This window comes from Ictalurus furcatus, chromosome 15 (genome assembly GCF_023375685.1).
Source record: "Ictalurus furcatus strain D&B chromosome 15, Billie_1.0, whole genome shotgun sequence".
Lineage (NCBI taxonomy): Eukaryota > Metazoa > Chordata > Actinopteri > Siluriformes > Ictaluridae > Ictalurus > Ictalurus furcatus.
This window is the reverse complement of record NC_071269.1, coordinates 4,760,979-4,787,893: the sequence shown is the minus strand read 5'-3', so window position 1 is coordinate 4,787,893 and position 26,915 is coordinate 4,760,979. Positions and strand designations below refer to the sequence as shown.

The window sequence follows — 26,915 nt, the reverse complement described above, 5'->3', positions numbered from 1 at the left end:
TATTATTTTTTTTCCTTTGCTGCTGCACTGTTTGTACTGTATGTATGAGGAAGTGATCGGGCGGCGCCGGTGCGTACGTGCCACTCCACGCGAGCACATGGCAGAGATCAGAGTGCACGTTGCCACAGCGGCAGCTCTGCCTGGCCTTTTAATCCCTGCTGGAGACCTAGACCTCTATATATCTTTTCCTCCCTTTTGTCCTTCTGCTTCGAGCCAGCCAACACGCACGCACGCACGCACGCACACTTGTATTAAGCATGCAAATCATCACAGTTTATCATCTTCACAATCACAGTAGAAGTGTAATAAGCAGGACATAGTGTTTTTCCTCAAAAGGATACATTTGAGCAAAAATGAGAAATCAGTACAACATTTATTTAAGGCATTTAATTTAAAGAATTGAGATTCCACCAGCCTACACATTATAATATGTAAAAAAAAAATGATTCTATTGCAGAAATCTATTCTCCTATCATATCAAAAATGGCATATCATATTTTTTTTAAGGAATAAAACCCTTGCTGTTATAGGAAAATGATCAGCGGTAGGGTGACGTGATGCATTCTGACATGAATCAGCGTTACAGTTACCGCCCCAGAGTTGATCATGTTCAGTTTCATTTCTCTTATTCAACAGCAATGATTCAAGTTTTTTAGTTATCATAGAATGACACCTATATCCATGTGCAGTTGTGTGCAGTGTTGTGGAACGTTCGGGAAACATTAGGTTCCTTTTATTTTCCGGCATTTTTGGTACACGCCCTTATCCAGAGCGACTGACGTTTATCTCATTTATACAGCTGAGCAGAGAGGGTTACGGCCCTCGCTCAAGGGCCCAACAGTGACAGCCTGGACCTTCTGATCAGTAACCCAGAGCCTAGCGTTTATCATTACCTTACAGTAGCTATAACCGGCTGTTGCCTTACCAGCCTCTCTCTCTTTCTCTCTGTCTATTTTTTCTTTCTCTCTCTCTTTTTTTTCTTTCTCTCTCTTTCATTCTTTCTTCCTCTCTTTCTTTCTTTCTCTCTCTCTTTATTTCTCTTTCTTGTTCTTTCTCTCTCTTTCTCTTATTTCTTTCTCTCTCTTTCTTTCTTTTTCTTTCTCTTTCATTCTTTCTCTCTTTCTTTCTCTCTCTTTCTCTCTCTCTTTCTTTCTTTCTCCTTTTCTCTTTCTCTTATTCTTTCTTTCTCTCTTTCTTTATTTCTCTTTCTCTCTCTCTCTCTCTCTTTCTCTTTTTCTTTCTTTCTTTGTCTCTTTCTTTCTCTTTCTCTTTTTCTTTCTCTTTCATTCTTTCTTTCTTTCTCTTTCTCTATCTTTATAGGTGATGGGGAATCTAGAAGCTTCAGATTTGTCTCCTGCTGCTGTGGGTCACTGATGTATTACAGTTGAACGGTGGCAAAAAAAATTGTTCCTGTATGCAGGATTCCATCGTTCCATGTTCAAGCACAACAATTTAGCACAAAAACCGTAACCAGTCCTTACAGGTTAACTAAAATTCGCAGATGTATTTTTTTGGTGATTGTTTCGGCCAAAAATGCTTTATTTTGCTGCGGCTTTTAAAACAATTTGTGATGCAGTCTGCGGAGTATTTTGTGCAATTTTTTTTTTGGGTGGAAAACTACTTGAATTGGCGAAATTGCAATGGCATGGAATAGTTTTGCACGGACTTTTGCAGTGATGATTGTTGGTAAACGAGATCTTTTTAGCTGTACTCGTGTTCGACGCACGTCAATCCGAGAGGGCTTTGGCTGAACGCGCGTTGTGATGACGTCGTCAGATGATGCGTCTTGGTAATGGAGTTCGCTTGATTTTGCGTTCATTTCTGCGAAATCACAAAAGTCCTGGAGGGACCGACTGACGATTTTTCAGCCTTTGCTACGGCGATACAGGAAACAATGTCTGCTTTTTCAGATAATGTAGTGTTCAGACCAAACGTGAATAAAGCTCGCCTTGCAGAAAAGCCGATTCACTGAAGGGGAAAGGCTTTGCGGATCGCAGTCCCCAAAAAATTACAAGTTAGCCTGGAGCCACTGAAGCACACTACCGTTTTTGTGGTATAATCTGTTTTGTTTTGTTTTTTTCTTCTCTCTACATTGTTTTTTGTCTGGACCATTTTGTCTCTTTTCCATCCAGAAACTTTTCAGAGACTCTTCTCGTTATTGTTCACTCCACTGCCTTCTTCCAAGTACAGATAATGACCTGGTTTCTTGAGTTAAAAAAAAAAAAAAAAGGAGGTTGTTTTTTTTTCCAGTAAGCTCTACCAGTGTGGGACTTTTAGTTTCACTCTTCTCTCAGAACGAGAGCGCGGGAGGGCAAAGGAAACGCAGACTTTCATTGCTGACAGTGTGAGGTCTGCTAACGTGCTTTAACAAGAGCGATTTCCACTGTGGGTGTGACTCTCTGTCTTGTTAAAGATGGAAAGTAAGATGACTCTGGAGAAAAATGAGTCATTGGTCTGATTTGAGTCGTGTGTTGTTGAAGACAATCAGATGCATGATTGAGTCAGTATTAGTACATGTGATTATGGAGTTTTATAATGTTTAGCTTCTTAAGTTAAAAAAAAAAAAAAATTTGGATGAGAAATGTATGTATTATTTTCTTTTAAATAGAGGAGGTATAGTCTTTGGGTCTTGTTCAGGAAAACGGTCTATTTCCGGCTTTTACTGTTTTTATTCTTTTTATGCAAATTGGAAGCAGATTGTTCACCGTATGCCTTCCAGCCATGTTCTGCCTCTGGGAGCACAACTTAACAACTCTTAAACCCCCTTAAAATTTCCTACATAGTCCAAGGCCAGGAATTTTTCCTCCTCTTCTAAAAGATTATTGTTTTGGAGGTTTTATCAACAGAAAGCCACTTGGAGAGGCAGCTCGGAGAGTCTCGGGAGAGGAGTTAAGACTTTACTATATGTGCGGGCATTTCTGCTGAAAGCATCAAAAGCACTTGCAGAGCTCGGAGAAGTGCCGGAGTTCATTTGTTGTTCGATATTATAAAACGATTAGCCGCTGCCTTTACACAGAGGTACCTAGTGATTAGCAGTTGGGGTTGGACGGGGCTTCTGCTGCCAGCAATTATGGTCCATAAATCATGTGAGGAATGAGTTTATATAGGGCATTGTTAGGCTGGATAGGAAGCTCGGAGAGAGAGATGGCGGCTGAGGATTCCTCTTCCAGAATTTATTTTCCTTTTTGCAACATTTTCTTAAATCTTTAATCCCATTGAAAACGTAACAATAGAGACTTATTAATCCACACCTTCTGTTCTATGAGTGAACAACTCACGTTTGTAATTTGTTCCATTTTCGCTAAAAGTTAACGTGATCTAAAGTGCACCGTCAAAAGTATAGAAATGGCTCCTGTGTGGTCAAGGGAGCAAAATTGGTCATTCTCTCTGAATGGGAGGGGTGGCATACTCTCTCTCTCTCCCCCCCCTGTCAATCACAGTGACACTCGCCAGTCGTAGGCATTTCTGAGCTCGTGTATGTGGAAGAGGGGGGATAGCGCTTGTGATTTGAAGAGATGTGGTTGGCTGGATTCCATGTCTTCCATGAAGCACGCATTATAGCCTTCATCCTCCCTGGTTGGTGTGTGTATGTACTATGTATCGGTCCCCCTTTTGTCACCAAAACAGCTCTGGCCCATCACGGCATGGACTCCACAAGACCTCTGAATGTGTGCTGTGGAGTCTGGCACCATAACAGCGGCGGATCCTTTAAGTCCTCTGAGTTGCAAGGTGGGGCCTCTATGGATCGGATTTGTTTGTCCAGTACGTCCCACAGATGCTCGATAACTCTTTGTCATGTTCCTCAAACCGTTCCTGAACAACTTTTGCAGTGTAGCAGAGCGCATTTTCCTGCTGAAAGAGGGCACAGCTATTAGGGAATACCGTTGCCATGAAGGGGTGTAGTTGGTCTACAAGAATGCAATGCATAACACTGCCTCTGCCGGCTTACCTTCTTCCCATAGTGCATACCGGTGCCATCTCTTCCCCAGGTAAGCGATGCACACACACCTGACCATCCACATGATGTAAAAGAAAATGTGATTTATCAGACCAGGCCACCTTCTTCCGTTGCTCCATGGTCCAGTTCTGATGCTCACGTGCCCATTGTAGGTGTTTTTGGCCATGTTGTCTAGTGTAAGATTAAAAGTCAGTATGTAATAAAAAAAAGCAAAACAAAACACTTGGGTTTGGTGTTAAAGGAAAATAATCAACGACGGGGTGGTGTGATGCAGCTCAAAGCTAAGCGGAGTTACTGTTTTCACCCTAACGTTGATTGATTTATAGAAGTGCTTTAGTCGTCGTATATGACAGCACTTGGCAAAGACTAACAATGATTACAGTTTTTCTGTACAATATTTATTTAAACCTTGCTACCCTCTGGCATTACTGTCAGAGCGGCTCTTACAGAAAATGAATCAACACCCTTCAACCAGTCCGATTCGAGAATTCAACAGAGCTATAGTATAATAAAAAGATATGTCTTGTTTTGATTTGGCTGTGATCTCCTGTACTATTAAATTTTACACTGATCTTCGCAACGACGCTTTAAAAACAGATGTGTTTTATGAGGATCTTTAAGCCTCGCAGTCATGCTAATGCCTGGGTTTTAAGGATTAGCACTTTTTCCTCAGGTTTCCTTTAGTGGGTGTTGAAGTGCATTCCCTTAAGAGCTTCAGAAATATTTTGGAACTCCTTGGAAACCTTGAGTGGCACATAAGAGAGAGCGTGCAAGCGCATCATCAAGCCTTTTAATGGACGCTTGTGTTAGATTGAAGTGCCTCTCCTTTTCGAGTGCATGCAAGGTTACTGTAAAGACATTTGAAAAGGCTTCATTTGACTCTTGTTTTAATGGCACGACAGATGTCTTCATCAGTTTCGTCATAATAAATCACCGGGTGATGAGCAAGTAATAACCTGTTCTGCAGACCAAGTGTACAAATGTCAGCAGCGCTCTCGGAGATGGGTGCACGCCAGCGAGTATTCTCCTCCTCCAAGATGCTCCAGAAAGTAGGTTCGGAGCAGTGCACCTGTTGCCCAGGCAGCAGCTCAACAAAACAAGCAGAAGGGCTGCAGACGAGAGTGGCTGTGAGCTGTTTGGATCCGTCAGTGCTGTCACCGGAGCGTGCCGGGAGCTGTCGGCTTCCGCCAGGAGTGGCCAGCCTCCCCCGTTACTCAGCACTGAGTAGGCAGGAAGGTGTGACTCAAGGAATTTTAACTCCGGGATAAAGGAATACGTGACCGGTCTTGGCACGACTAGCGCATTAGCGAGAAGAAGAAACGCAAGCAAGAGCAGAGAGTAAGAAAAAGTTGATGTACAACGAATCCCGACAAACCTCTACGGACAAGAATAGAAGCAGAAGGTGGAGTCGGATTTGAACGACGAAAACAACGAAATGTTTTGCCATTTTAGATCAAAAACAAGCACACAGACTCTTCTGATGTGTGTGTGTGTGTGTGTGTGTGTGTGTGTGAGAGCGAATACAGTTGAAAATACAGCGACGCAAAGCATTTGGCCAATCTGCAAGACACCTGTAAGACAAGTGACTAATACTAGTTTCTACATAAATGTAGCTGGTTAATGTTCGAGAGTAGATTATTTATTTTTTTTTCAAATTAGATTAAGGAGTTCATGCCTTCTATGGATGTAAAGGAGAAGCCTCACTTTATACGAGTCTTCGCTTAGAGTACTTCAGCATGTTGGAACATTTTACTGAGGTAGGGCCAGGGGTGCTCATGCTCAGGTTCTGCACTGCAGTTTGGGGGATTAATTAGATTTACATTTATGGCATTTGGCAGACACTATTATCCAGAGCGACTTACATTGGTCTCATTTATACATCTGAGCTGTTGAGGGCCTTGCTGAAGGACCCAACAGTGGCAACATGATGATGCTGATGCTGATGCTGGGGTGTGAACTCGTGGCCTTCCGATCAGTAGTCCAACGTCTTAACCACTGAGCATTAGACAAGACTAATGCTAGCTTGCACAAGTGCTAGAATGGCCTAAGTCAGAGCTCGTCAACTTGCACACAATTCAAGGAATTTCAGCTGATCAAACTGAGTGCTTGTGGGAAAAAATACCGTAGCAGAATCAATAAACATGACAGAAAAACAAAAACTCTGTGTAGCTCAGAGACTTTAGCTTTCTAAACATAAACCTGCACAGATTATGTAACAGATACTCATTTGCTGTTTATGCAGATTATTTAGCTAAAGGCATCCGATCAGAGTGGAGACTCAGAAAGGAATGGGTTATTACAAACTTTCCGCATCCCCCCCCCCCCCCATTTTATTTCCCCTCTCTGGAATGATTAGCAATCCAGCGAGATTGCTTGTTTAAAAAAAAGTTTCCAAAAACCAAATGTTTAAAAATGAACGGACTAAGTAGTTACTTCGTAATTAAAAGCAACATTACGACACAAAACCTAACCATGGTGAATTTTTATTTTATAGCTGTAAACTAATTATTAATGGTTAACATTCAAAGGCAACTGTTTTCACCATTGTAAGGAAAGAATTATATGGAGCTAGACCTTCACCATTTTTAGTTGAATGCAAAGAAAGACAGAAAATTTGACTATGTCAAACTTAAGAGCATAAATAATACAATAAAAAAGCGTAACTAAATTACTTCAAGGCAAGTTCAGGATTTTGTACTAACATGGTTTTTTCCCCTCCCACCTCACCACTTTCTAGCTTCATACGTCTGTCAGACCGTCTGAGCAGCAGTCACTCTCAGGGGTAAACAAGGATAGCAAGAGTTGTAAATGGTGTTGGAGGATTGTTTCCATTGCTTGGGCATATGGTGATTTTGACATTGGGAATGGAAACTTTGGGGCAATTAATGAAGAGTGTTTAAAATCTGAAAGTCATTACACTGCTGTGTTGTGGGTTGGATTCAGCGCCTTTGTTCTACTGAGGAAAGAATAAAAGATGGGCCGAGTGTCCTGGGCAGTTCTGTCGTCCTTCTGCACGCTACATTTGATGTTTTCTCTGTAAGTTTGATTGTCATATGCATGGTTAGCACTAGATAGTTCGCTAAGTCATTAATCAGAAATAAAATATATAATATTAACATTACGAACATTTACATTAGCTGCTGTAATCGATGCTAGTCTAACCTTGCAATAGCAAAGAAAAAAGGCCAACTTAGTCAGTCCCTCCAGGATTTCGTGCTTTTGCGATCGCAGGAATGAACGCCAAATCAAGCAAACTGTGCAATATTTGGAGGAACTTGCAGTAATTTTGAAAAATTGCAGATTTTCCACAGATTTGGGCCAAGACGTAATCATGTGTTGTCATCATTCAGCTAAAGCCCTCTCCGATTCACATGCGTTGAATGAGTGCATGAACTAATAGGTCTCATTTACCAACAAACATCACTGCGGAAGACATCATTGCAAAACAATTTCACCAGTTCGAGTAGTTTTCCGCAGAAAAAGCACACAAAAAAAAGCCAAATTAAAAAAAAAAAATCTGTAAAAAACAATATTGCCAGTTAATGCTGGTAAATGAGTGAGTCTTTGTGTACTCTTTGTGGGGCGCTCATCCTGAAGTTCCACGCTGTAGTCCGGAAGCTTATCCGTATTTGAACGTACATGGATAGCTATAGCTCTAACGAGTGCGTTGAAAAGAAAAAAACGAGTGTTTTTTCCATGAGTCAGCTGGTTACTTTTGGTTTCCTTTGTAAAACAGGAAGCAAACACCAATCTGTTTGGTGCTTGAAAAGAGCATTTAACTGGTTTGGAGTATGATCAGGGGCTTCAGAACATCTTTCGAGTCTTGGCGATTTTGCAAATATTCTTGAGAGTGACTGTAATGAGGGACTGGCTTCAAAACAGTCTCTACACTCCATTACACCACTGGTACAAAAACACTAACTGTCCAGTAAGCACAGTCAGCGAAAAACAGGGCTCAAGTTTGTGGAAATACGGGGTCCTCTTACAGCTGCTGTTATTTCTTTTCTTTGTTCGTTGATTGGTTAGTTGGTTGCCATTTGCAAGAAGTTCTGTAACATGAGTTTTTTTGGATGCTTGATTTTAATTCTTGTAAATTTCTGAGGCATTACACTGACTTAGAAAATGCATTTACTATAGTCAGGTAGACTAGTGTAACTTGAACTGTATTGTTATTAATTTACTGTTAATTTAATGAGGGAAAACTTCAAACGTTATGGCCCTGATCTCAGCCGTGATAGCTGCTGTTTACTTCTATACCTTTACACATTATTCCCATGAACTACACTTGTGATACAGTTGTGTTTGGTTTCTGTGAATGTTTTATTATTTACTTTTAAGTCTCGTTTAAGACTTCTTATTGACGTTCTAACAGGGTGAAAATCTCTGGCATTTTGCGGTGAGCAAGTTAAGAATGAAAACGGTAAAGATTTACATTTCTGAATTACGTCTAATCGCGACGTTAATACGAAAAACTACCCATGAGACTTGTAAAATGTCTTATTCGTCGTGCATATTTATATAAAAGTAATATTTTAAAGCAAGCCTCTCCAGCTCTCAGTAGTCAGACTCTCTGTGCAGTAGATATGAGTAAGTGTATTATTGTTGTTGGTGGGTTTGGTGGTGAGTAACCGTGCTGGTGTGCTTTCACAGCTGCTGGAGTATGTAGGAAAGGGAAAGAGCATCATGGACGTGGGACTCGCTCAGGCTCGCCAGCCGCTCTGCACACGGAGCCACTACTTCGAGGTAGAGATTGTGGACCCTGGAGAGAAGTGCTACATTGCATTGGGCCTCGCTCGAAGAGTAAGTAATGTAAACAGCATGGTTTATGTTCATGGTGTTGGAGTAATGGTGTTATAAAACTGAGGCTGAATTGTGCTTCTGAAAAATGGGGTTTTAGCCAGAATTGGGGTTTTCTGTCTCTAATACACTTTTTAGGGATTCGACAAAGAAGTGGGCGTGGTCTAAACTGGAGAGTTCTTTCTTTCTTCCTCACTTCCTTCCTTCCTTCGTTCCTCCCTGCTTTCTTCTTACGTACTTTCTCCCTCCTTCCTTGCTTACTTTTGTTCCTCTTGCTCTCCATCCATCCTCCCTCCCTCCTTCTCTCCCTCCTTCTTTACTTCTTTTCTCTCCTTCCATCCAGCCTTCCTTCCTTTCACCCTCCTTCCTTCCTTTCTTCTTCCTTCCTTTTTTCATTCTTTCCTTCCTCTCTCCCTCTTTCCTCCCTCCCTCCTTCCTTACTTCCTTTTCTTCCTCTTGCTCGCCATCCATCCTCTTTCCGTCCTTTGCTCCCTCCTTCTTTACTTATTTTCTCTCTTTCCTTCCCCCCTCCCTTGTTCCATCCTACCTTCCTATCTCCCTTTCTCCCTCTCACCCTCCTTCCTTCCTACCAACATCCCTCCTCTTTTCCTTCCTTTTTTCCTTCCTTCCCTTCTTCCATCAGCCCCCCTCTCTTTTCTTCCTTCCTTTCTCACTCTCCTTTGTTCCTTGCTCCCTCCTTCTCTCCTTCCTTCTCTACTTCCTTCCCCTCTCTCCCTCCCTTCCTCCCACCTTCCTTTGTTTCCTTTTTCCTCTTCCTTTCTTCCTTCCTTCCTTCCTTTCTTTCTTTCATCCTTTCATCCTATAGTTAATAAGCTCTTCCAATCACTTCTGAACTTTTGTACATTATTAACATTAACAAAAGCTGCGATCCGTTTGAGTGCAAAAGTTTGGTTTCTTAGGGGAAAATGTAAATATTTTAAGCTTTATCAACAAAACTAATTTCCAGGTTTCCTTTATGGTGCTTTGCCAATGACAACCCCTTACAACATACGGCCTAAATATAGAGTAGAAGTTATTTTAAACTAAAAGTTTGACGTGCTGTAGTTGATTTATTTGCATGTGCCTCATTAAGATGTGTAATGACTTAACAGTTAACACACTTACTTTATTTACTTTGCTAAGTCTTAAATTGAAAACTCCCAAATAGTTTGCTATGAGCAAGTTAAAGGGATAGTTCACCCAAAAATGAATCAATTACTCACCCTCATGCCGTTCCAAACCCATAAGACTTTCGTTCATCTTCGGAACACAGATGAGGACACAGAAGAGGACGTCCACTCTCGCGTCGACACCACACGCGTCTTCTTGGTCTTATGGGTTTGGAACGACACGAGTGTGAGTAATTGTTGACGCAGTTTTCATTTTTGAGTGAACTCTCCCTTTAAGGACGAACGAGAGTCAGGAGAACTGGCTCTCATAACACGACAAAACTCCCTGAATTAATCATGGACATGTTTGATTTGATTTGATTTTCAAATGCTAGAACTTTACTTGTGTGTGGGTTTGATGCGTGCAAACGTGAAACACATTTAATGAGTTGTTCAAAACTTCCCATACTAGAAAATGTCCAAATTTCACCACATTCCAATTTCAAGGTACTTTTATTTGGTGATTTGTGACTGAACCATTTTCACCAAGACTTTGTACTGCTTAGTCTTGGAAAATGACCTTATTTAGAGCTTTATAATGAATAAATCTAGTCCCATTTTTCCTCTAAAATGTGGAAATTTTATTTTTATCTACGGTGAGGTGATATGAAGTGCCTCCTTGCCTATATGAGCACTGTACAATGGAACCACACATGGTGCAACATCCATTTTCACCTGCCCTGAGGTGGAGCACGTAAATGTGGAGCAGCGTCGTGACAAATCACCTCTCGGTCTTTCCACCACAAGAGACGTGCAGAGGAAAAGAACACTCAGCACTGTCTGTGCAACACTTGAAGTCTGTGCTCGGAGCAGAGAATTTTTTCCATGGAGTTGGAGTCCAAACGTAATCAAAGGACTTGTCTAAACGACGCGGCAACAAACGAATAAATCACTTTCCGAGTAAAATCGCCGACTCCCCCTTTACTGTTGTCTTTACATGTAAACAGTTCTGCTTCACGCTTTCCTCTTAGTTAGTTAAGCTCGATCGTTTTGACGGCTATCGTGTCTTCCTGCCTCTCGTCTCAGGCTGGCCGTGGACGGCGCTGGGCTAATTACTCTCAGGTCTGCGACCGCAGACAGTAAACATACTTGTCAACTGAAGGGTTGAGCAAGGCCACTGATTTCGCCGTCCTCCGAGGGGGGGAAAAACGGAGAAGGCGGACGGGGGTAGTGGCGGGAAGGTTTATCAAAGGTGCCGTAACTTCCCCTGGAACATTGCAGTCTTTTACACATCTGTATTTTATTATGCAGCAAAGGGCAACAAAGGTGGTAAAGCAGGTAATTGCAGGGCTGCTTAATTACTGTTTACTTGCATTGGACATCAAGCTTCGCACCGCATCCTGTGTCTGAGAGATCATCACAGGCATTCTTACGAGCTGCTAATAAGACAGACCTGCCAACCGTCTCGCATTTTGCGTAAGAGCTCTTCATTTGAACACCGGAGTACGCTGCTACGAGTTAATCGCTCAAAAGTACCGACAGTTGCGCAGGTGGGAATTCTGAAATGTCAAGCTTGGGCTACAACGTGGGGGGAAAAAAAAACACTGACGCCACTATGTACGCAGCAAGCTAGCCAGCTGACATGAGTGATCATGAGTTTATGATGTATTTGTGAACTGTATGGTCCGTGTTTATAGATTTAAACAACTAACATGTCTGTGTTGGTGAATCGAAAGTAAATACTACTGTAAACTTGTTTAAAGTCGTGATGTGATCATTTACTTACTGTTGACATTGTGAGCGGCCATGTTGACATGATGTCATATGTCATATGAACTCGGGGAGGGTTCTCCTCCCAACCCTCCACGCCATGGCAAAGCATTATTCCTTATCGGGGTGGGCAGGTCTGATAAGACCAGCTTCGGAGAAGATAGCTTTGATGTTCACCTGTTCATATGGCTTAGAGACAGTCATACCTGGCATTTTCATTTGTTCTTTAACCACTTGGATTGGTGGACCGAAGGGGAATCTAATTCCCAGTTTGGCAGCCATGTGAGAACAGCCTGCATCTTTAACACCTGCTTCCACAAGCACCTGCTTCTACCCTTAAAGATGCCAGTTATTTTGAATAGGCACTAAACTGCATCCACTATTTTCCCAGTACACTGTTCAGTTCGTTAAACTGCTTTGCTAGGGTGGCATCCTGACCACGGTTCACCAGTTGATGACTCCTGACCGAGTCCATTCCGGCTCGCAATCCGATAAACATTCTGCAGCTCCTAATATCTGAAACTCTGAAAGACCAATAACATTCTTTTAGAGTTTCTATGAGTTTCAGTGCCAGTCTCTTTGACTGTCCAGTGAAAGCAGATGGGATAGTGAATGTAAAGATAGATATCACTTGATTTGAGAGCAGTGTGATCTGGCCCTGCACACTACCTCATCAGTGCTTTACTTCCTTTGTTATACTTCTTGTCTATTCAGCAGCTTTTACAGGAATGGACAAATGCTAAATGAATTCGCTATCCCATCATGTGCCTGCCCATTTCCATGTTTTGGTTGCATGGAAACCAAGGTGACTTGTTGCTTTGCCTTTTTTTTTTCTTCTTTCTTTTGTTTTTTTTTTTGTTTTGTTTTTTTGCACTTGGTTTCGTCAGTGTTTCCATGTCCTTGCATGCTCCTGATTCTGAAAAGATTGTCTGTCATCCGTGCACGCTAATTAATCCGTTTTAGTAAAAATCATTCTACCATCAGCACGATCACTCCTCGGCTTTATCGAGACGTCTCTAATTGTTGAACCTACTTGTCCACCAGGCAACCACAAATAAAAATGTAAAAAACAACCGAATAGCCCTGCTTGTCCTACCCTTGTCCCACACCCTCGCTATAAAGCACTAGAAATCAACAGTTCCTCCAGAACCAATTTACCTAAGACATATACTTTTAATGGATTTAAACTGTGGGTTACAATCTGACTGCATTGCTGTTCATTTCTATGAGCTTCACTCCAACAAATCCTTTTCTGTTGTACTGATAAGGCAATGGAGCATTGATTCTGATCCTGAATTTTAACTAGCTCTGACTCCCACACCTGGCACACCTCCAGCAGCTCGTTTGTAGCTCTGGAGCACTTCCGTTTGCCTCCGGTTGCTAGGATGCAGGACAAAGGACTGAGTGGAGGTAACGAGGGGCGGAGGTGTGCACTAGCGCGCCAGTCTCCATCTCTTATTACCCTTTGGCCTTCCTGACCCGAGACCTCCATTTCCTCTCCTTTGGGGTTGGACTCCAAGACTCTTCAGAAACACAGTACTTAATCTGTTCACAAGGGAAATTTTCCCAGCGAACAATTTCATATTTCTAATTCAGCAGTGACGAGAGGTTGGCACAAAGGATCCTCTCAACACTCGCATCTTACTCTGGTTATGGTGGCCATGGAGCCCGTACTCTACCTGCCTCTCTCCTTCCCTCTCTTATCTCCGTGCTGAATTTGTTGGGAGATGGGCATCAACCTCCATCAACAGCCTCTCAGCGACTTGTTGATTTTGCCACAGTGTGGAAATGCAGGCAGCTCAAATAACACAGATTAACCACCCTCCCCGTCCCTCCCTCCCCTCCACGGATCAGATAGGATCGAGTCAGTGACACTAGCACGACTGTTTATGTTCTCTGTAAGCCTGATGCCTCACTTTAATGGCTTATAACCACCATTTTGGGTTAATCGAGAGCATATCTACAAGTCCCGTAGTTGTGTTTTCCTATGCTGCCTCATGACTGACATGATAATGTTCCCTTTTCGGTCGTGTGGATACGAAACACCGATGCAAATCATACCGGCGTACGGAATGTGTGGATGTTCACTGTGGCGTAAAGCTCCTACAAAATGAAGTTACGGTCTATAATGATTTATTTTGACATGTACAATCTTCCAAGACGGCCTTCAATTGTAGCGTGTTGGTATGACGTCTCATCATCTCGATCCTCTCTTTGCAAATGTTCTTTTGTTCCGTGTCATGACCTAATCCTAACGCCCCATGGAATGCTTACATTGAGGTAATTCTTAACTGGAACCATCGGCTGAAAATAATGGGATGGATGCTTAAGCATATCATCCATCTTGCTAAGACTGGTTCTGTGGCTCCTTTTTTTTTTTTTTTTTTTAAACAGAGACAGTAAATCCATCAGCTTTTGCTCTGCCGCTTTCTCATCCCCTCTATTTTCCTAATTAGATAAACAGATCAAACGACATCCAGCTCTCGGCACAACACTGCCGTCGGCCACATACTTTAAAGAGCCTGAACCAAAACAGTTTCCACGTAATCTTGGAGACGAGTTCACAGAAAAGCAGGTCTTGTGGTTACAGAGCATCAAATGAGGATTTGGCTGAAGAGGAACGTGTAAGACACATTCCACTGTCTCTTCTCCTACCTTTTCTTTCTTTCTTTCTTCTTCCTTTTTCAGGCATTGCTACTGCTTTCTGAGAAGTGCTGACATGAAGGAAATTTACGACTTGAATATAAATCTTTACAATTAATGTGTAATTTTCAGTTGCATCAAAGATTTATATTGTTATTAAAATGTCGGGGGGGTTTTTTGTCCACTTTTTTTGGTTCACTCATGTTAATGGTTTCCTACATCACCCGCAATCCCATGTGACTATCTACTCATAGTGGTCCAATGAGAGTTAACTCCTGCTTCATCTCTATATAAAGAGAGCGATGCAGCAGCTCTTTAGTCGGTCCAGCTCTCTGTCCTTCTCATCTGTACACTCTTTGCTCTAACAGAGGGGTGTCCAATCTTATCCGGAAAGGGCCGGTGTGGGTGCAGGTTTTCATTCCAACCGAGCAGGAGCCACACCTGATTCTACTGAAAGCCAAGATCAGCTGATTAAACAGGTGGAGTCAGGTGTGGCTCCTGCTCGGTTGGAATGAAAACCTGCACCCACACCGGCCCTTTCCGGATAAGATTGGACACCCCCTGGTCTAACAGATCATCTTCCAAAGCTCCAACTTTCATGCTAATTTCACTGTAAACTCCACCCCCTCATCTTGTTTATTGCTGCCTAGCCAAGTCCAGCATTTGCACCAAATTCTACACTAATACGATGTTGAACTTTGCTGGAAAATGGCAACCGAGAACAGAAGCTCTTGCTCTTTTTGTTTTTAGGAGCGAACAGCAAAACCAGACAGTTTTTTTTTTTATTCCCCTAATGTTTGAAAATGAAGTAATGTTGAATATTTTGAAATGCAAAAGGCCTGATTTTTAAGACAAAATGCTCCTTGCGTTTCGAGAAACGTATGCGTTCGGCACCGTGTCGGTGAGATCTCTGAACGATTTCCACACGCTCGATGGCAAAAGAGCCGATGCTATTTTTATGTCTCGAACCCGATAAGAGCATCAACATTAAGCAGTGAACGCCTCATTTGTGCACCGAGCCATTAGGAAGAAGCAAAACATTTCAGGAATGAATAACAGTCGTGGAGTACTCGTGCAGGTGCTTCGGTTGCAGAGACGCAAAAATGCGAAAACACACTTCCGATCGTTAACCCTGACTCGTTCTCTGATCTTATCGACAACAAGAAGGAAAAAAAAATCACTTGGCTGCCCTGAGTGTTTCCTGCTGTCGTGGGACTGTTGTATACTAGAGACATGTCCTGCACAGATAGAAGCTTTGTCCCATGTTGTACTTGCCCAAACCAAAAGTCCCTAAAAGCCGAGGGATTTATCGCTACAGAGTTCATCTTTTGTTACCGAAAGTGCTCTGATTTTGTCGAAATACAAATTTGGAGGGGGAGGGGGGGTTACAATGTGGCTTAGTGGTTATCGATGTTTCTTCTCACCTCTGGGGTTGGCGGTTCGAATCCCGCGACCCTGTGTAGGAAAAGCGGCACAAAAAATGGATGGATGGAAAAACTGTCAGACGCACACCTCTGTGCTTGTATCAGCAGAAGAGTTTTGCTTTCAGGTCGTCCTGCAACTCTTTTCATTTGACTGCTGGTTTCTCTCTATTCGTTCTTAGAGTTCTTGGAGTGAAATCTTGTGTTGCACACCGTAGTTGTCGTGCAGTGAACCTTCTGCCTGCAAATTATCGAAGCAGTTGCACTGACAGGAAAGTTTAAGATCCGTGCTGTGGCTCTGTAGCGTTTCCATTTCAATGTGGATTAATAACCGTTTTCTGTGAGAACTTTACGATGCTCTTTCACCTTCACCATAATTGCTACTTGTTCCCGACGCCTGTTATAATGACACCATGTGCGACTTGCCTGAGAATATATTTTTTGCAGCATTTAATATCTAGAACTATTCATTTTTTTAACAAAAGCAAGTGTCCAAATACTTATTTCCTGTTTGTGTATATAGCGATGCAACAGTCGTCTAATATCTTCATCATTGTAATCTGTTTGTGTGTGTGTGTGTGTGTGTGTGTGTGTGTGTTTTTCTCTCCAGGACTACCCTAAGAACAGACACCCAGGCTGGAGCCGAGGCTCGGTAGCATATCACGCAGGTGAGGCCCACTTAACATTGCTTAAAAAAGAAAAAGTCGACCTTCTGCTACAGTCTCACACGCCATTCACACCTGTTTACATGTAATCAAATGTTTCTGTAAACAACAAATGCTGAACTGTCCGTAATGTAATATGCAAATCACTTCATTAGATGCAATAAACAACTTCCTGTGTTCCTGGTGGAAAGATGGCTAGTGTGTTAGACTTATTGGAATCTTTATCCGTACTCCTCATTCAGATATAATCCTGATACACAAACTGCGATAAATGCAGTTTATCACCGCTTCAGCCAGGTTGACCGTGTGTATGTGTGTGTATGTGTGTGTATGTGTGTGTATGTGTGTGTGTATGTGTGTGTATGTGTGTGTGTATGTGTGTGTATGTGTGTGTATGTGTGTGTATGTGTGTGTATGTGTGTGTATGTGTGTGTGTGTGTGTGTGTGTGTGTGTGTGTGTGTGTTCATGCACTGCACCCACAGATCACTTGGTCTGCCTGTGATTAAGGTTGTGTGCCGGTGACCGGAACATTGTGAGTTCAGATCCAGTAAGTGTGAGAGTCATTGGGCCATGAGCGAGACGCTGCATTCTGAGAGATCATTTCATTTTAACCACTATTTGCTTTACACATTTTCTGATTTATGTCTGTGTTTGTTCCTGTGTAGCAGCTCTGTCCAGGCCTGTTCAGAATTTTCTAAGAATTAAAAGTGCATGTCTTTGTCTGTGTGTGTGTGTGTGTGTGTATGTGTGTGTGTGTGTTGTATCTGTTGATGCATGTTATTTTTGTGTCTGTGTGTATGTCTATTTGTTTCCGTGTGTGTGTGTGTGTGTGTGTGTGTGTGTGTGTGTGTATGTAATATATATATATAATATATATGTATGTATATGTGTGTGTGTGTGTGGCATCTACCTTTGTGTGTCTTGGTGTGTGTGTCTGGGTTTTTGTCTTTGAGTGTGTATATCTCTGTATGTCAGTCTGTGTCTGTCTATATTTGTATATGTCTGTATGTGTGTCTGTGCATGTCTGCATTTGTGTCCGTCAGTTTGTGGTGTGTGTGTGCACGCGTCTCTGATTCTCTTTCATTCTCTCTGTAAAGACCGTCGTGTACCTGCTGCCATGAGGCAGATGGATGACTGACTTCACTGCTGCATTGATCTTGTGTGTACACTCGATCAGTGAAGATGAAGATCAGAACCCGTTTCCAGAGCCAACATCATCCTGTATTCCCACGTATCTTCGTGTAAAGCTGTAAATCCGTTCTATTGTGTGCCCGTTTCTCTTCGCCTCTGCTTGTCCGTGGTTTACGTGGAATTTTTCTCGAGGGCTTTCTGACTGTGGCCTGTGTACTCGGGACCTGTGTGCTCTGTGTCTGCGGCTCCGTGAGGGCCTAAGCTCTGATAATGTGCTTCAGGATATAAGGATATGAGACGGCGTGTGATTATCGATGAAGTGGAAGTCCTTAAGACGCGGGGCTCTATCTGACTCGGCAGATGTCCATCCGAGGGAGGCACCTGCAGCGTCAGATGGCGTGAAGGAGCTTTGTATAGAGTTAGCCCCCAGTGTCAGTACCTCCGAGTTGCCACCCAGTCAGTTAGTCTGATAAGCTTCTGACCATGTGCTACCAAGCCAGGGTGATGGGTTGAGGAGTTTATGTAAGTGGTGCTGGCAGTACTTGGAGGACTCTGTCACAGACCTGTGCAGCACAGGTCTTAATAAGTTCTTCTTATATAAATCCAGATGTGTGATTCATGCGATTACATGCATGCAAGCCTTTCGTAGCACCCCACACTCTCAGTACCTCACTACTCCAAAAGCCCAGCTCACATGCAGAACCATACTTGCGCTGCTCGATTGTAGACTTTCTAGCAGCACTTTATAATTTTTATTTTTATTGATCTAACGAACGAAATTCCAGCCAATGCTGTAATGTAAATTTCACCATCATGCCTGCACTCGGCTTATCGCATCGTTCCTGCACCTCCACTATTATTCTTCCCTACGCTGTGAAGAAAACCTCTCTGCTTATCGCACCCATCAGGCCACTGCTGTTTGTTATCGAGACCTAAAGGAGTGCCATGTTTATGTTGCGCGTCTCCTGAATAAGCTTTGGCAAGACCTCAGCAACGGGCCAGGTGCAGGGGTCACGGGTCATTAAGATGCCGCGATCTATATGATGCCCCTATTTGTGACTCATCGGCCTTTGAGCGATCGCACCTGATGCTAGTGCCAGGTGTGGTCCTATACATAGATCCCTCTTTGGGTTTTATCCCAGCTGTTTTTCTGTCTTTTCAGAAAAAAAATAACAAATCTAGAATACGTCTTCGGCCCGTTACACAAGCTGTTCGGGTTGGACATTTGCAGCGTTCCTTTGAGAAGGATGTCATAGGAGGAGTAGGTAGCTTGAACTTTATGCGAAGGGTAAGATTATTCTGTCTGATTTAATGCTTTGCTTGATTTTGTCAAGTGGGTTGTTATACCCATAAACTGTTGTGCTGAGACAAATGCAATTGGCTGTTCTTGGCTGGAATCTTGAGGAATCTACTGATGTCACAATCAACTCTTTATATCTGGTGCTCTGCCTCAAATTTTGTTTTGCTGAAGCGGCAGCATCCCAGTGGAGATATCTTCTCTCATCTTTTCCAGACAGCTCGGGTTGGGTGCCAAAAGTCCTGAAAGTGTTCCAGCAGGCCGAGACAGCGCACCTATGTCCCCTATCTATTTTTAGCCATCTTCTACCACACCGGTTGCAGTGTTTTCTGCGTTTGTGGTGTAGTGTTGTGACAGGGGCCCACATTGGAGTCTTAACGATACACTGTCTCCATCATCCTCCCAAATTCAGATCGAGATTGTTTAAGCAGGATACTGAGCCAGGAACGGGTCCCATGACAACTTCACAAATATTTACCAGCTACACGGTGCAGTGGGCTTTTTGTCTGCATTCTACGTTTTCAGTGTTTTTTTTTTTTTTTTTTCTTCTTCTTCGCATGTTGTTGTCTCTGTCTTGCCATCGTTAGTTTTGCTCTCTATCAGAAAGCTTAAACATACAGAGCAGTGAAGATGTCTAGATGAAGTAAAAAAGAAGGCTGTTCTGTGTTTTGGTTTGTTTTTGCATCAAGAGCATAAGACATTCTGGCATCATTAAGACCAGAGCATGAGAGGAATGTTCTAGCTAATACGAGGATACTTCAGTGTAGATTAGGTCTTTAGGGTTAGAGCAGGTCCTGTTAAAAGAAACAGGTGTGGATAATGCTTTGCCTCTACGTTTTCACTATAAAGCCTTTCTCATTACAGGTTTTCGAGCTAGTCTAGTGTTACACCATGACACTTTTCTAAGCACTGCAAGCCTCAAGGCACTGAAATACATGTCTTTAACATGACACGACATCACCTTACTGTTATACAGTCCTGAAAATGCTTGTTGACACCTTTTTATCTTCAGCAACTCTCTGATCACTTCTTCCAAAAATGCACGAATCCTCTGTGTAACTTTTGATCAGATATCGGTCTTGGTTAGGCATACGTTCTTGTACAACATCAGGAGTATTAGACCACTTCTTTCCAAGGAGACTTGACTGTTACTGGTTAAGACTAGCTGTCTGGTTGGTCTTCCTGCACATGTCATTTTAGACCTTTATAACTGATCCTGAATCAGCCGTCTGACTTGTCTTCAGTCTTCCTAAGTTCACTCATGTCAGACCACTGCTGCGTCCTCCTCCACTGGTTACTGGATAAAATCCTGATACTTGTTAACAAAGCCAAGAATACACCAGTCATCCCCCTATCCGATGGTAGTGGTCACATCCCGGGCTGTACCTTGACCCCTCCACCCATCACAATATTAGGAAAGCGAGCATCAGGACCTGCATCCGAGTGGTGGAGCGGAATGAAAACTTATTAAGCACTGATTTGAGCGCGGTTCCTGGAAGTGCAACAGCTTGTTGGTATCTTAAGACTTGGGCCTATCTGCACTAGCAAAGGGACTTGTTTTCCTTGTAGGCAGTTCTGTAAGTCGGTCTACAGAGGAGTATCTGCCAAATGCCATAAATATATATGCCTTGGAAGCCTGTAGCCTTGAGGCTACCATATCTGTGCGGTCAGTAAAGTTCTGTGTCCTTCAGAATAAATAGGCTAGTTGTACACCCCTACTGGTACCAGTGCATAAAGTGAAATTTAAAGCCTTCTCACTTGTCAGCGTAAGCTGTCTTTGTCATTACCACTAAATTATACTTCTAGGCCGAGGTCGAGTCCATGCTAGTATTAGCTGTGCAAAGGAATTATTCATGCTTGCCTTTTTTCCAAAGAGGTTTAGACTTCAAAAGACTTCAAAATGGTGGACGACAAATCCTGTTGAGTTTCAAACACTACTAGCATCAGCATCTTTTCGCAAGTTTTAAAATTGTGTTTCGTATTATATTGAAGACTGTGTCTTTTGCAAAACTTACTGTTGCTAATTCTCAGAACAATCTGTGTGGGTTGTTTCCTACAGATGATGGGAAGATCTTCCACGGTAGTGGAGTTGGAGATCCGTTCGGCCCACGTTGCTTTGAAGGGGACATCATGGGCTGTGGGATCATGTTCCCTCGTGACTATGAAGGTGAGATCGTGTACAAGTATCCTGTTAATCAGAGCACATCGTAGCTGGTCGGATAAGCTAGGACAGGGGTGGACAAATCGTAAACGTGGCCATTACCTAGCCCTCCGGACAAGTAGATACTACTTGTAGTAAAGCATGGCAAGGTAGTTCCTTGTGGTGTTGGAAACGCAAACAGACAAATATTTTAACCTCAAGGTGATTGTGTGGGGTGCTAGCAAGGTATTCGACAGCTTTACTCTGCTTTTTATTTTTGCTTGGTCGTGAAATCTTCTTGTCTTGAATGCTCAGGCTACTGATTTGTCCGCTCTGTACAATAAAAGAGATAATGATAATAAGTCTTTATTGATCACGCATACATTACAGCACAGTGAAATTCTTTTCTTCGCATACCCCAGCATGTCAGGAAGTTGGGGTCAGAGCGCAGGGTCAGCCATGATACGGCAGCCCTGGAGCATAGAGGGTTAAGGGCCTTGCTCAAGGGCTCAACAGTGGCAGCTTGGCAGTGCTGGGGTTTTGAACCCCTGACCTTCCGATCAGTAACCCAGAGCCTGGAAGTGCTGGGGCTTGAACCCCCGACCTTCAAGATCAAGCTAGCTAGCCCCTTTAATTCATTGATAGTCATGTTAGCATTTTATGTCATGTTAGAATCAACATGTAATATAAATAAATGCAAGACATCATATAAAATCCTCCCATTTCCCAAGCACTATCCATTTCCTTGATTTCCAAAATTTGTCTTAAGGAATCCAACCAAGCTAGTCAAAAAAGACATAGCCAAAGTAAAATCAGTTTTCTCTAATATTCAGAATAAATCTGCCTCTTCATTAAGACATAGCTTAGCTATGGGAACCATTTCACAATCAACACATTATTTTTTCCCCCCAGTGAGGAGGGCATTAAGCCAGCAGTTGCTTTTAGGTAAACTTTACACATAAAGGTCTGCCTGTTCCTCTTCTATAAGAGAAAATCAGTGTTTTAAGCATAATCTCTGCAACCGAGAAACAAAAGATAGCGATGTTTCCGTCAAGACATAAAAATCTTTTTTTCCAAGTATGTGGTGTAATCTGGTTTTCGCATGTCTTTGTGTATTTGACATGTTGTATTAGAAGGATGAAACTGCATAGAGAATTAACTCAACATGTATGGGATATTTTCCGTACGAGCGTCCAACACAGTATTACCCTTAATTCTTTCTCCCACATGGTTCTAATACCTTCCATGCAAGCTTTGTAAATGGCTTTATATTAATACGCTCGTCCTAGAGTAACAGTGTGCACACGGGCTTGTATAGCGGACACTCGACATGAATGGATTTTTATTTATTTATTTTTTAAACGTGTTATTGTCGATAACGTGAAGTAAGGAGACGTTTATTTAACATTTTTTTGGAAGGAGTCTCCAGTGTCACTTAAAAAAAAAATTCCAACACCGCACAGAGGGTTTTTCATTTCTTTTGTTTTTTTTTTTGAAAGCTACATTTCTTTGATTTCTTATCTTTAAGAGAGGAAAGATGAGAGGCTGGTGAAGGAACACCGATTTGTAGCTGCGAACATAAATGATAAGAGGAACTGACATGTTTCACAGACATTCCACAATGCTAAATGTGACTATAAATGGATAAAACACGAGATCATCTTTAAGTAATAAAAAAATTGTAATATCTTTGCAAATTTCAGTGGTATAAGAGGAATAAATCACTTCTGTTATTGCAAAATATCCTTCGAGTTGGTAACCATTGTTGATTTATTTACGTACAACCGCGTATTCCCTGCTTACAGCAGTTTGAAATCACGGTGTTCCCTTCACTTGTAGAAAGGTTTTTTTGTTTTTTCTGTCTCTTTAAATTTACATGTATATATTTTTTCCATTAGATGAGGTTGATGATGGAGAGGACATAGCCAAGAATCCTGAGCAAAACTGCGTTCAGAACGTACTGTATCTAAACGATGAGGAGGAGGAGGAGGAGGGAGATGATGCAGAGCAAGAGCAGGAAGGCAGGAAGGTTATGGTGAGCTTCTCCTGACATTTCCACCTGATTTCTAGTGTAAAAGATTCATAGGCTAATAATCATGCTTTACATTCATCTAAATGAAGAAAGCACAATGCGGGCAGGTAGCATTGCTGCCTCACAGCTCTAGGGTCCCTGGGTTCGATCGTGAGCTCGGGTTACTGTCTACGTGGCGTATTACACGTTCTCCACGTGGCTTTCCGCCCGGTTCTCCAGTTTCCTCCCAAGAACATGCCGGTGGATTGGCTTTTCTAAATTGCCCCTTGGTATAAACGTGCGTTTCTTCACGGTGCTCTGTAGTGGACTGTCAGCCCATTCAGGCTGTATTCCCGTCTCGTCCTCGGTCTTCCCGGGATAGGCTCCAAATCCACAGTAACCTTGATCAGGATACACCCAGTTACTGACGACGAATAATAATCGATGTAATTATCATAATGAAGTTTGACAGAAGGGATCGTTCTGTAAGCTGTTCAACAAATACATATCAGATTTGTATCTGAGCTTCAGGCTCGTCTCGGACTATTTTTTAATTGCTAGATCTACTTTGATTATTCTGTTATATCGGCCAGGTATGTACACACGCGTTTGTCTTACTATCCTTGCATTAGTGCAGCTAATTACTGCTGTGCCTGTACCTTAATCGAACCCTAACCTTAACCTCAGTAACCAAAAGCAAGCATTTAGGCTCTGTTTGTTTGTTTGTTAGTGTGACCATCCAGTCAAAGCTGCCAGAGTTTCCTATCCTTGTAGGGGACCCAACAGGATATTAAAACATGCCTCTGTCCAACCACACAGACAAATGCGTGTGTTACATTTGTCACTGCAGACTTGCTTATATTTCTTTGCGCTCAATGCCCGAGTGTGACCCGTGACCCGCTCTTTCATCATGACTCGCCGCGGTGGTGTTAACAGCATAATCAGCCATGTTTCTTTTCCACAACAATTGTGTCCTGATAAACGGTCACTTGTCTTGGAAAAACTTCGACTTTAGTGAGTTACAAAACTGAAACGTTGCATGAATCGTTATCGATACGCTGCGCATGTTTTAAGTCAGCAGTGTTGCTTTTATGGAAAAGGCCAGATCTTTGTGCTCAGGTTTTGTCTGGGTGTGAAAGTTGAGCAGCATTAATCATGGGGGATTTCAGTACTTAAGTAACCACAAAGAATTCTGGCTTTGCCTCCCCTAATCATGAAGGGTTAACGTGTGCACTTTGCCACACTTTTGCAACAATATTTATGTGTCCACTGCTGCATGTCGTTACTCCACTCCTGAAAATTTTTACAACTGTACATATTTAGTAAGTGAGTGTTAGTTTAGGACTCGGAATTGTTAGTGTGAGATGGGCCTGTGTAAACTTTTGTTGCCCTCAAGCTTTTTGTACATAAAAAACACGAAAAAAAGCCTGACAGCTATCTGAGCCAAATATTGCGCACTTCTAATTCCTCAAAAGTACATGGCATTTCTAACTAAGCTTTGTGTGCTATGAGAAGCAGCTGCTGTATGAGCCTGCGTCTCACGGATGTGGCTGCAGAAATGTGACTCGCTGTCGCCCCCTAGGTGTTCTTCACCCGCAACGGGAAGATCATCGGGAGGAGGGAGGTCGTGGTGCCGGCCGGAGGATTCTACCCCACCGTCGGCATGCTGAGCACCGGAGAGAAGGTGAAGGTGGATCTCCACCCTCTCAGCGGCTAACGGAGACTACACAGACTACAACCAGTCCCGTGTCAGCAGTTCAACTGTGAGCTTGTAGCATCATGAACGGTTTAAAAGGGAATCAGGGAACATTTAAGTCTGCAAACTGATCTAATGTTTCTTTGTTTTTATTATTATTCATGGGTGCACACTGTGGAAGTTTTTGTTTTGTTTTGTTTTGTTTTTCTTCTTCTTCATATTAATTGCCATGGAACCAAAAACGGCAGTGCGCATGGTTTTCACTCACGCTGGAATAACGATGCATATCTTACTGTCTTTACGTCTTTTTGTCCTTCAGGGGCCGAGCTGTATTCTCTTTCTACGGTTTTGTTGATGGTTCTGTGTGTAACCATGTTGAGCGGCTGTATTCAGAGTTGAGCATAGTGTGTGTGTATGTGTGTGTGTGTGTGTGTGTGTGTGTGTGTGTGTGTGTGTGTGGGGGAAGAAATTAACACTGAAACTGCATACACTCATATAAGGGCTACTCAGATGGTTACATTATTATGTATTAAATAGCAGCTATTCACACTTTGTACTAAAGGGCTTTTTTCTTAGCTTTTTTTTTTTTTTTTGACAATTTTTTTGTCACTAATTTGATATTGGCAATATTATATCTTTGGGTAATACTAGTGGGAAAAAAGCATCATTTGAGGCCAACGTTAAAACTCAAATCAGGGGTGGACAAATCATAAACTCATTAGCTGGCACATCATTCAAGTAATACCTCTTAAAGTGCTGCCGAGTACCAGTGTTAATTGACCAGGCTAAAAAGTGGCAAGCTAATACAGAGACAAATGTGTATAAAATTCCCTGCATAGGGAATGAGATCGAATTGGTGCCCTTGACACAAAACTCAGCAAGTTGTTGGCTAATAGTTCGGCTATTAGCCGTGATGTTTTCTTCACGCCGCACATAAAAAAATATTCTTCGAGTCTGGATATCGTCTTCATATTTTTTTCTAAATGTTTACCCGTGAGGCGAGGGTCGAGCTCCGCAGTAATCCTCTGTTCACACTAGTAAGAGACAAGCCACTCAAATCACTTGTTCTTGTGGGCGTGCACGGTCTAGAAAATCGAGGAGAAATGGTAGTAGCTATATATAGCTTCTAGAGCTAGCTATTTAAACACAAATGCTAATAATTCACTAATCAGAGTGAAAATTGGTTGATTTACTTGCTAGGCTTCATATTCACCTTGTTGGCAGATTAGTAAAGCAAGCTACAGTCATGTAAGTAAAAATAAGTACACCCCATGGAAATTGTTGGCGTTTTTTTTGGACAAGCAAACATTTGATCATCTTTGAAGCATTGCCTATTAATGAAGTTGATGTACTCGAACAAAACCCCAAGGGAAACCACTGTGGAGTGGAAATGCCTTTTCAATCATTTATTCAACAGAAAAACTGCTAGCCTACAGAGCCTACTTGTCCAGTGGGCAGCTAGGAATAAAAAACGAATCGCCTGGACATTGTCCTGGGTGACATTTACATCGAATTGACACCACATTCTGCCAACGCAGGTCATTTATGTAGTCTAAATCATTATCTAAATACGAACTGTTTGTCATACATATATATATATTTTTATTTTATTTTATGAGCTTACAGTAAGTGGCCGGCTTAAATCCCCAACTCTGAATACAGCGAAACTGAGTTCTTGAATTAACAAATGAGAGTTATATGAAGTTGATTTTCTGTCAGATGCATAGTTCATATGTAGCTCTATATATATATATATATATATATATATCTCACCGGCTGTACTGATGCCACATAAAGTAACAAAGAATCACTTCAGGAAATAGCTGAATGAATGAATGAACAGAGTGAAGGGAGGGGGGGGATGGCATTTCGGTTTATAAACAGCATGTATTTAAATTTAAGGGTCAGTCGCATCCCTGAGCGTCACGATCCTGCACCTTCCCCTTTCCCTCACTATCTTAAAGCTGGTGACATTTCTACTTTGTCATGTTTCCGGTTTGGTTTTTTTTCTTGATCAACTGACATTCAGGAAGAAAGTGCCACTTTGTTATCGCTGCCCCGTGGAAATGAGGCTTTGGGCAGGAGCAGAGAAATGTCACGAGGTAAATGCGTCATCAGCAAGAGGTCAGTCACGTAGTTTTGCCGTGACGTACACTTTTCTGAGACGCTAAATGCAATCCGGGGGGGGGGGATATATATATAAAAATCTAGAAATAATAACCAAGGTTTATTTCTTTATGCTGGTGCGTTTGTATTGTGTGTATGCAAATCAGCAG

The 26,915-nt window shown here is 42.3% G+C and overlaps 1 protein-coding gene across 2 annotated transcripts in view; it reads left to right on the top strand.

Annotated features, from left to right (window-relative positions):
* spryd3 (SPRY domain containing 3) overlaps nucleotides 1-26,845 on the top strand; it is a 45,368-nt gene extending 18,523 nt beyond the window's left edge. For both annotated transcript variants that reach the window (XM_053644477.1, XM_053644475.1), the window contains exons 7-11: nucleotides 8,609-8,758; nucleotides 16,309-16,366; nucleotides 20,852-20,959; nucleotides 22,831-22,967; nucleotides 24,526-26,845. In XM_053644477.1, the coding sequence (XP_053500452.1) occupies nucleotides 8,609-8,758; nucleotides 16,309-16,366; nucleotides 20,852-20,959; nucleotides 22,831-22,967; nucleotides 24,526-24,660 (588 nt within the window). In that variant the 3' untranslated portion in view covers nucleotides 24,661-26,845. The remainder of the gene's footprint in view (nucleotides 1-8,608; nucleotides 8,759-16,308; nucleotides 16,367-20,851; nucleotides 20,960-22,830; nucleotides 22,968-24,525) is intronic.
* The last annotated feature ends 70 nt before the right edge of the window (nucleotides 26,846-26,915 follow it).